The sequence below is a fragment of the Salvia splendens genome, chromosome 16 (assembly GCF_004379255.2).
Source record: "Salvia splendens isolate huo1 chromosome 16, SspV2, whole genome shotgun sequence".
Classification (NCBI taxonomy): domain Eukaryota; kingdom Viridiplantae; phylum Streptophyta; class Magnoliopsida; order Lamiales; family Lamiaceae; genus Salvia; species Salvia splendens.
Window position 1 is genome coordinate 20742565 of NC_056047.1, and position 10682 is coordinate 20753246.

Genomic DNA, 10682 nt, shown 5'->3' on the forward strand with positions numbered 1-10682 from the left:
TAAACCTAATTGCCGATTGTGAGGGATGAAACGACGTCGTTTTAGGTGTTAGAAACAACGTCGTTTTATGATTTTCCGATGCCATCCACGTCAACATTCAGGCATGCCACATAGGACACTTAGTTGTCGGAAAACACAGGGTCGGGTCAATTTGAGAGATACCAGCGACCCGGCAAAGTTGGTGACTTTATACGCCAATTTTAAAGGTCATGGGAAAAACCGGAATTCGTGCAAAGTTGGTGACTTTTAAGGCAGTTATCCCTTTTTTAAATTGCTCACTATTTCCACGATTAATTGTCATGAGTTACCTGACACATGTTTTAAGAAATGTAGGTGGATAGTTATGTCCATTAACAAGAGTAGTAAAAAGTGAACAATTAGAAAATGATAGTTATGTTAATTAATTATGGACGGAGAGGGAACAAAGTTAAAAAGAAAAAGAATTAAATAGTAACGGCTTAGGTCCTTAGTGGTTCCACCCATGCACCTGAATATCTGTGAACATCCCGTTCTCAACGCCCGTTTTAAAGTGGACGTACGCCTCTGCACTCGCTATATCATCGTGGCTAACCCTATCCCGGCCTCCCTTGTCCACCGGGAGGTCCAGCCAGTACAAGCCAGCCGGATCACCTCCGTTAGGGAGGTTTGCGCCACCTGGCTCGATCCGGACTGACCTCGACTCCTCCCCTTTCTTATAGAGCAAGGCGTCGTTGCTGAAAAACCAATCGACCGAAGATGGGAGGTATTCTTTGGTATCACAAAGACTTACAAAAAAGAAGCACAAGACAAGAAGGCAAGAAAATATGTAATTAGTGCATGATTGATACTCATTTAATAGGTGATTGATACACGATTACATTGTCTAGGAATAGATTATTCTCTACCATACATGAATGTAATATGGCCTATATTAAGGCACTCCTATTGATGAATAAAATTATCAAAACATATTACAAGCATACTCTAATTTCAATATGGTATCACGAGCGGGTAAGGATTCATAAAATTATCATCATCATCCATAGACCTTTCCCAACCCTTTGGAAAAACCAGCGACATGTCGCAGACGGAGGAATTCTACTCCGGCGATAGCTAAACCACCGAAACATCCACCCAAAATGTGATGGTGTTTTCACCCGAACTAGCCGCACAATTCGCGGAATTCTTGAAACAGAGCGGCCTCAGATCGGCCTCTGAACCACCAACACCCAACACAACATTAACAAATCATCACCCTGAATCATTGGGCGATATCACAGTTAACAAATTTCTCACCGCATTAGATAACAAATATGATGCGATAAAGAAGGAGATAATCAGACGTGACCCTTTACCAACGGTGCGTGAAGCTTACGAAATCGTTCGTCGTGAATCGAACAATGACGCTATCCTCGGCATCGGAACTGGAGGAACAATGAAGGACGAAATAAGCTCCGGTCTTGCTGCTATCGACCGTGGACGCCCTAACCAGCCGCCTAACACCGCCTATCAACCGTGGAATCAAAGCTCCGATGAGGATAAAAGCCGATTAACATGTTCCCACTGCGGCGAAAAGAAACACACCAAAGAAGGGTGTTTTCATCTCATCGGATTTCCCGATTGGTGGGATGATATGAAAGAAGGCAAGGGCGGTGCGGGCACTGAACAGAATTAGCGGAGGAAGAGTAGCGATCGCAATTACTGACCGGGCTGCCGACACCGGAACTCCGATTGGTAGCACCGGCACAACATGGCGGGAGGCAGCCGACGGATGAGCGACCCACACCGGCGACGAGCTAGCTAGGGAATCGGCGGCTAGGGTTTGGGAAGGAGGTAGTGAATTTCGACATTTATACTCTAATTTCATAAAATTAGAAAACTGCCCCAGAGACTCCATAAACCCCAAAATGAGCCTCCCAACTCCCGATATTCTCAATTTGACCCCGGAAAACAATCCTCCTTCACAAAACACCCACACACTTCTGGGAAATATTTAAAGGCGCCCACTAGTTTCTGTGCTTTTGCAAATACACCCTCAAATACCCCAGAATTAGAAACTGCCCCCAACATCCCTTGCCACAATAAATTCCAAGCTCTTGCACACTCATCGATGTCTGAAAATCGACCTAAAGATTATGAATGGATATTTGACTATGGTGCTACTGATACTATGTCTTATGAACTCACTGATTTTACTAATATTTCTGCTCTACATAAGAAGTATGTTTAAACAACAAATATAAGTATAATTCCAGTCCAGGGGGCGGGCACAATCAAGATCACTACAACACTGTAGATCTCGAATTGCCTATTTGTGCCGTTATTGGCACACAAATTACTCTCAGTTAGTCATGTAACTAGAGAATTAAAGTGTAAACTTCTAATGGAGCCAAATTTGTGTGTCCTACAGGATATCAAGACGGGGACGACAATTGGGCATGACACTGAACAATAAGGACTGTATTATGTGGACAAGATGGCCCAACCAGGTGCTGCGATGCTGACTCACGGACCAACAGAATCACAGGGTTGGCTTTGGCATCGCCGGTTAGGACATCCCTCCATATGATACATGCGTATGCTTTTTCCCAATTTAGCCAGTACTCAGTTTTCTTTCAATTGTGATACTTATTTTTTTGCTAAGAGCCATAGACACTCATATAAGCTCAACAACTCTCATATGGACACTACTTTCTCTTTGATTCACTCTGACATTTGGGGTCCAGCACCTGTTTTGGGTAGCCTTGGATTTAAGTATTTTTTGTTATTTATCGATGATTGCACGCGTTTAACATGGGTATATTTTTTGAAATCCAAATATGACGTTTTTGAGAAGTTTACTTTGTTCTACAATATGGTGCACACTCAGTATAACAAAAAAATCAAAGTCCTTAGGTCAGACAACAGGGGGAGTTTGTTAACTCAAGAATGCAACAGTTTTTTTCTGAAAAATGGTTAATACATCAAACTACGTGTCCACATACTCCTGAGCAAAATGGGGTAGCAGAACGAAAAAACAGAAAAATCCTCGAAATGACTAGAGCCCTTCTAATCGACTCACACGTACCAAAAACCTTTTGGCCTGAAGCGGTAGCTACCTCAGTATACCTACTCAATCGATTACTGACACACTTGGATTTTACATGGTTTTAGAGGGTGGTTTTGTATGAATTTGATCATATTTCATCTATTATTAGGCGTGTTTATATCTACTTCTGTATTATGTTGGTATATTGACCATTTTGTTAAGAATGTGTAGAAAAATGTGCAAAATATGTGGATGTGCAGCAGTCTTGGCTTGAGACAATATTACTGGAGATTTTGAAGTCCAATCAACCCCCAATGCACATCATTCTCTTCGTCTTCGAAAGAGCTTCGCGTAGGTACCTCACAGGTCCCAATCCGAGTTCGGATGAGAGAGATATGGCCATTTTATGAACACTGCGCTGTCCAGAAAATCTCACGCGGCCGGGTGAATTATTATCCTGTAAATCCACCCGGCCGGGTGTCTCAAATGGAGCAGAATCTGGTCGAAAATCATCACCCGGCCGGGTGAATTTTACCCTTTATAATTCCACCCGGCCGGGTACGTTGTTTTGACGTATTTTTATGCCAAGAACGCGATTTTTGAAGGGGATTAAGAGGAGAAGAAGCCTAGGGTTCATTCCACACCACACCTAACGCCTCCTACACTCACACACCACCCCAAGCACACCTTTGAGAGAGAGAATTGAAGATTGAAGACTTTCAATTAGGAGATTGAAGTCACCTATCCATCGATTGATCTCACAGGAGTCTTACTATCTTTACTTCATTTATTTGTTGAATTCATTTGGTTTGAACATGGTTTTCTCTATAAACATGAGTAGCTAAACATCTCTTGTAGAATTCTTGGTGATGATGCATTGATTTCATAGTTTTTATCCGATTGATTTTGTTCTTGCCTTGCTCTTGTAGTTATTTGATTATTCTTGGGTTTATTCCTTTCAATTGCTTGATCACCACTTGATTGTGTAGGATTAATTAGATTAATCGGGAGATGAAATAATTAATCCGGAAAGAAGAATAATTCACACCTTAATACAATAGAACTCAGGAGAGTTGATGTTTTGAGTGAGGTCATTGACCTAATCGAGCTTTTGGGAGTTAGGAGTTTAGGATTAGAAGGGGACTTCAATTCTAGCATCTAATCTACAGGTTTCTCACCTCAGGAGGGGGTTTAATCTATAATCGTGGTTGACTTAGTAACTCTAGAGACACCAAAAGGTAATGTGAATCAATTAGATAAGAGCTTGGAATTGTGCATCGGATCCTTGAGTTCTACAATTTCTCCATATTATCTTTAATATCATTATTATACCGTGTTCTCTTGTTCTTAACTGTTATTTGCTTAGTATATGCTTTATTAGTTGTTAGAACAAACCAAACTTCACTTGATTGTCTAGATAGTAGTTGATTTTTATTCGTGGTAGTTAAGTTGATACAAAATTGTCTCTGTGGGATACGATACTCTTGCTTACTGATTGCTACACTAGCCCCGTACACTTGCGGGTATCACTTGTGTTAAGATAAGTTGAGTCAAGTTTTTGGCGCCGTTGCCGGGGACAATTGTGTGTCATTATAGCTTAATATCATGATAATAATTGAGATTACTAATCTAGATTTTACTTTCTTTATTTTTAATTTTTATTTTGAGTTTTCTAATAGATGTGTTTCCTTGTTCAGGGTGTATGTACACGCGTTCTAAAGGTCCACCTCTAGAGCCTATCGATCCCGAGATCGAAGCATCCGACAGAAGGAGGAACGCGCAGAGAAGTTAAACCAAAGGATTCGGGTTTCTTCACCTGCTCACAGGCGTCTACCTTCTCCTATCCAGAGAACTCCATCACCAAGTCCATCTCCACTTCCGTCACCTATACAGTGCGAGCCTCATTCTCCAATTCTAATGGAGAACGGCGGGGAGAACAACAATGAGGATCCTGTCATTCGTGAACTCCGTCTGCAGCTGGCTAACATGCAGAGGCAATTGGATGAGCAGAACGTGAGGCCAGTGCCCGTACAAAATCAGTTTGCCTACAGACAGGTTACTAATCCACCAGTCAACAATGCGGGGATAGCGGCCAATAGCTTTGAATTGAGACCGGGGTTGATAGACAGAGCAGAAGCAAACGCATTTGGTGGAACAGGCTCAGAAGATGCCAACAAGCACCTCACCAAGTTCATACAAATCAGCAACACAGTGAAGGTGAACGGAGTCACAGATGAGCAAGTCCGCCTCAGATTATTCCCATTCTCTTTGAAAGATGATGCAAGGGACTGGTATGACAGCATGGGTCCTAACTCTGTGCCCACATGGGATGCAATGGTGGAGCTGTTCTTGGAGAAATACTATCCACCTAGCGAGGCACTCAAACGCCAAGCAGAGGTCATTCAATATAAGATGCAACCTCAGGAGGACATTATGGAGGCCTGGAAAAGATTCAAGCAGTTGATGAGAAGATGCCCCAACCACGGGTTAAGCCCGGGGCAACAAATCTTAACCTTCTACAGGGGAGGCACGCTGGAGGCAATACGCGAATTGAACATGAGCGCCGGAGGATCTCTCTTGAAGTTGGGAGAAGCTGAAGCACTTGAGGTGATTGAGAGAGTGGCTTCAAATGATGATGGATGGAGAAACGATAGAAGCAAATCCTATAGAGTGGCATCCACCTCCGATTTTGATAGGATGGATACAATATCCAAGCAGCTGGAATTCCTAACTGACAAGCTTGGGTATATGGGAACAAGGCAGGTTGGGACTGAGATGCAACAAGGAGTCGAAGATGTAAACTACGTTTACCAAGGTGGCAATAGCAGAAATTTCAACAATTACCGCCCCAACCTAGGAGGAGGCAATTACAACCACTATGGGAACAAGGTGCATCCCAACTTGTCTTACGGGAACCCAAATAATGCCTTGCAACCACCACCCGGATTCCAGGTATCAGATGGCCAAATCATAGAACCAAAGAAGGATGAGCTGAAAGATGTGTTAATGGCTTTTATGAAACAAACGGGAGAGTGCATGAAAGACTCCAACAAAAGGCTAGTGCAGGTTCAAGCTAATGTGAATGCCTTGAATATTCACATGAAGAGCATCGATAACCAGATGAGCCAGGTTTCACAGGCTGTGGGTATTCAGCATCAACCAGGCCAATTTCCTTCACAAACGGTTGTAAATCCTAAAGACTGTAAGGATTGCAAAGCCATTAATCTGAGAAGTGGAAAGAGCTATGAAGGCCCAACCATGCCTGCAGAGAAGGAGAAAATCTCTCAAGAGGAGACAGTGGTAGAAGAGGTGGTGGAAGAAGAAGAACCAGTGGAAGAGGTGCCGCCTCCCAAGGCAAGTACCGTGATACCTGCACCCCCTGCTGAGGTTAAGATCCCATTTCCACAGCGCGTGCAGAAGAAGAAACTAGATGATCACTTCTCTAGGTTTCTTGACATATTTAGAAAAGTGAACATCAACATCCCGTTGGTAGAGGCGTTACAGCAAATGCCTACATATACAAAGTTTCTAAAAGATGTGCTCTCCAAGAAGAAGAAGTGGACTGACTATGAGACGGTGAACATATCTGAAAACTGTAGTGCCATAATTCAGAAAAAGCTACCGGCCAAGCTTAAAGATCCTGGGAGTTTCAACATCTCATGCGTCATTGGAAATGACAGACAGACAAAGGCACTTTGTGATCTGGGGGCGAGTATAAATTTGATGCCATTATCATTTTTCAGAAAGATGAAGATCGGCACTCTCAAGCCGACAACAATCACGCTACAGATGGCAGATAGAACCGTCACCTATCCCAAAGGAATTGTTGAGGACGTTCTTGTGATGGTACACGACTTCATATTCCCCGTCGATTTTGTAGTGTTGGATATGGAAGAAGACGTGAATGTACCGCTTATCCTGGGGCGCCCATTCCTTGCAACGGGAAAAGCATTGATAGATGTAGCAAAGGGAGAGCTCATTCTTCATATGGGCAACAAACGTCACATCCTATCTATCTACAATGCTATGAAGAGTCGTGAGGAAGAAAAACTTGTTATGAAGAAGGAGTGCAAAGCTGTGCACGTTGTAGAGGTCCAAAAGGCACAAGAAATTGAGTCCACATTTGGGGATTTTTCTTTACCGCAATGGATGTTTGCTTCATGTGGTGGATCAATTTCTAAAGAAGAGACTACATCAAATCCTAAAGTGAAGGTGAAGAAAACAAAAGCTGAAAATTCACCCAAAGTGGAAACCAAAATTTCTGATGGAGCTCTGAAAAATATTTGGTGGAAGAAGAGATTGGCTAGATCATATGCTTCCAATATTGACAGAAAGTCTAACACCACCAGTTATGGCGTGACATGATGCAGCTCATGGAGGACGTCGAGCCAACGACGATAACCAAAGGCACTATAGGGGAGGTAACCCCTAGTAGGTAACTTTTAATTTTATCGTTTCAGTTTGTTTTTGGTGTGTTTTGTGTTGCTTGCATACCATGTACGTCTCCCTTCTCCACCAACTTTTCAAACTTATTCTTTGCATAGCTTTGAATAAGTTTGGGGGATGATATGGTGGATAGGGACACTAATGAGGTACTTATTTTATTGCCTTATTTTTGCTTTAGATTGATTAGTTGTGATTGATTGAAAATTTTGGGCTTGAATTGAAAAAAATATTTGGTAGTAATTGGGGTGAAGACTAGTCGTCTATGATAAAAGAACCATCCATTTTGAGCTATCACTTGACCATTGACTTGAGAGTTTGAGTAATAGGGTGCATAAGTAACGAATTGCTTGTTTACCTTGCTTCATGCTATTTACCCAAGTGAGATTTTTGAGCCTTCAATTCTTTCATGTGTGTTTTATCATCAATTGTGCATGTGTTTCTAGAACTTGCTCCTGGTCTTCTTGAGTCTACATAGTGACCTTAAATATAGGGGAAGATGTTAGACCATCGTTGTTAGCCTCATTTTTACCTAAACACTAACCTTAGTATATAACACCCTTGTTAGCCAAGTTTGAGCCTTAAGCCTTTTCCTTTGTCAAGCTAATCAAGTGGATTGAGAATCCTAGACTCTAAATTTGTTGAGATTTGAAAAGAAGAGTTGGGAAAGTATAATTGAAAAAGGTTGGTTGAGTTTGTTCTTAAAAAAAACGTGAACGAAAAAGAAAAATAAAAGAGAAAAAAAGGAAAAAGAAGAAAGAAAGAAAAAATTATATATAGAGAATAATTTGAGGTCTTTGGAAGTTGGGAAGAAATTAGACAAAGTCTAGTTATTACCGAGAATTGTTTTGAGAATGGTTGAAGTTAAAAGTTGATTGTTGTGATTTCTTGGGATTTTACGTTTTGGGAATTTCAGTCACTTTAGCCAAATATTTCCTCACCTTACCAAAGAGCCTACATTATAACCTAAATAAAAGACCTTTCGGACTCTTGATTTATTGTCACACGAGGTAGAGGAGAGGTTAGACATTGAGCAAGCTTATGGTAAACCATGCATTTTTGCTTGATTTGAGTGACTACTTGATATCTTATACACTTTTTAGTGAGGTGAATATACACACACATATACATCACGAGTGAAGCATGAAACCAAGGTGATATACGAGTTAGTAGTAAAAGTGCATTCGACAGCTTAACTTGATAGAATTTATATTGTGATATGCTCATTTATTCCATATTCTTTGAGACGATGATGATGTCTAAAACCCCTTTAAATCCAAGTCTTCTTTTAGTTCTTTTTCTTCATTGCTCGAGGACTAGCAATTATGTAAGTTTGGGGGAGTTGACACACTTGGATTTTACATGGTTTTAGAGGGTGGTTTTGTATGAATTTGATCATATTTCATCTATTATTAGGCATGTTTATATCTACTTCTGTATTATGTTGGTATATTGACCATTTTGTTAAGAATGTGTAGAAAAATGTGCAAAATATATGGATGTGCAGCAGTCTTGGCTTGAGACAATTTTACTAAAGATTTTGAAGACCAATCAACCCCCAATGCACATCATTCTCTTCGTCTTCGAAAGAGCTTCGCGTAGGTACCTCACACGCCCCAATCGGAGTTCGGATGAGAGAGATATGGCCGTTTTACGAACACTGCGCTGTCCAGAAAATCTCACGCGGCCGGGTGAATTATTACCCTGTAAATCCACCCGGCCGGGTGTCTCAAATGGAGCAGAATCTGGTCGAAAATCATCACCCGGCCGGGTGAATTTTACCCTTTATAATTCCACCGGGCCGGGTACGTTGTTTTGACGTATTTTTATGCCAAAAACGCGATTTTTGAAGGGGATTAAGAGGAGAAGAAGCCTAGGGTTCATTCCACACCACACCTAACGCCTCCTACACTCACACACCACCCCAAGCACACCTTTGAGAGAGAGAATTGAAGATTGAAGACTTTCAATTGGGAGATTGAAGACTTTCAATTGGGAGATTGAAGTCACCTATCCATCGATTGATCTCACAGGAGTCTTACTATCTTTACTTCATTTATTTGTTGAATTCATTTGGTTTGAACATGGTTTTATCTATAAACATGAGTAGCTAAACATCTCTTGTAGAATTCTTGGTGATGATGCACTGATTTCATAGTTTTTATCCGATTGATTTTGTTCTTGCCTTGTTCTTGTAGTTATTTGATCATTCTTGGGTTTATTCCTTTCAATTGCTTGATCACCACTTGATTGTGTAGGATTAATTAGATTAATCGGGAGATGAAATAATTAATCCGGAAAGAAGAATAATTCACACCTTAATACAATAGAACTCAGGAGAGTTGATGTTTTGAGTGAGGTCATTGACCTAATCGAGCTTTTGGGAGTTAGGAGTTTAGGATTAGAAGGGGACTTCAATTCTAGCATCTAATCTACAGGTTTCTCACCTCGGGAGGGGGTTTAATCTATAATCGTGGTTGACTTAGTAACTCTAGAGACACCAAAAGGTAATGTGAATCAATTGGATAAGAGCTTGGAATTGTGCATCGGATCCTTGAGTTCTACCATTTCTCCATATTATCTTTAATATCATTATTATACCGTGTTCTCTTGTTCTTAACTGTTATTTGCTTAGTATATGCTTTATTAGTTGTTAGAACAAACCAAACTTCACTTGATTGTCTAGATAGTAGTTGATTTTTGTTCGTGGTAGTTAAGTTGATACAAAATTGTCTCTGTGGGATACGATACTCTTGCTTACTGATTGCTACACTAGCCCCGTACACTTGCGGGTATCACTTGTGTTAAAATAAGTTGAGTCAAACGGGGGGAGTTTGTTAACTCAAGAATGCAACAGTTTTTTTCTGAAAAATGGTTAATACATCAAACTACGTGTCCACATACTCCTGAGCAAAATGGGGTAGCAGAACGAAAAAACAAAAAAATCCTCGAAATGACTAGAGCCCTTCTAATCGACTCACACGTACCAAAAACCTTTTGGCCTGAAGCGGTAGCTACCTCAGTATACCTACTCAATCGATTACTGACACACTTGGATTTTACATGGTTTTAGAGGGTGGTTTTATATGAATTTGATCATATTTCATCTATTATTAGGCGTGTTTATATCTACTTCTGTATTATGTTGGTATATTGACCATTTTGTTAAGAATGTGTAGAAAAATGTGCAAAATATGTGGATGTGCAGCAGTCTTGGCTTGAGACAATTTTA

At 40.9% G+C, this 10682-nt stretch overlaps 1 protein-coding gene across 1 annotated transcript; it reads left to right on the forward strand.

Annotated features, from left to right (window-relative positions):
- Positions 1–4924: 4924 nt before the first annotated feature.
- LOC121770330 lies at positions 4925–7372 on the forward strand. The gene has a single exon (XM_042167079.1). The coding sequence runs from the start codon at positions 4925–4927 to the stop codon at positions 7370–7372; it is 2448 nt and encodes an 815-aa protein (XP_042023013.1).
- Positions 7373–10682: the final 3310 nt, after the last annotated feature.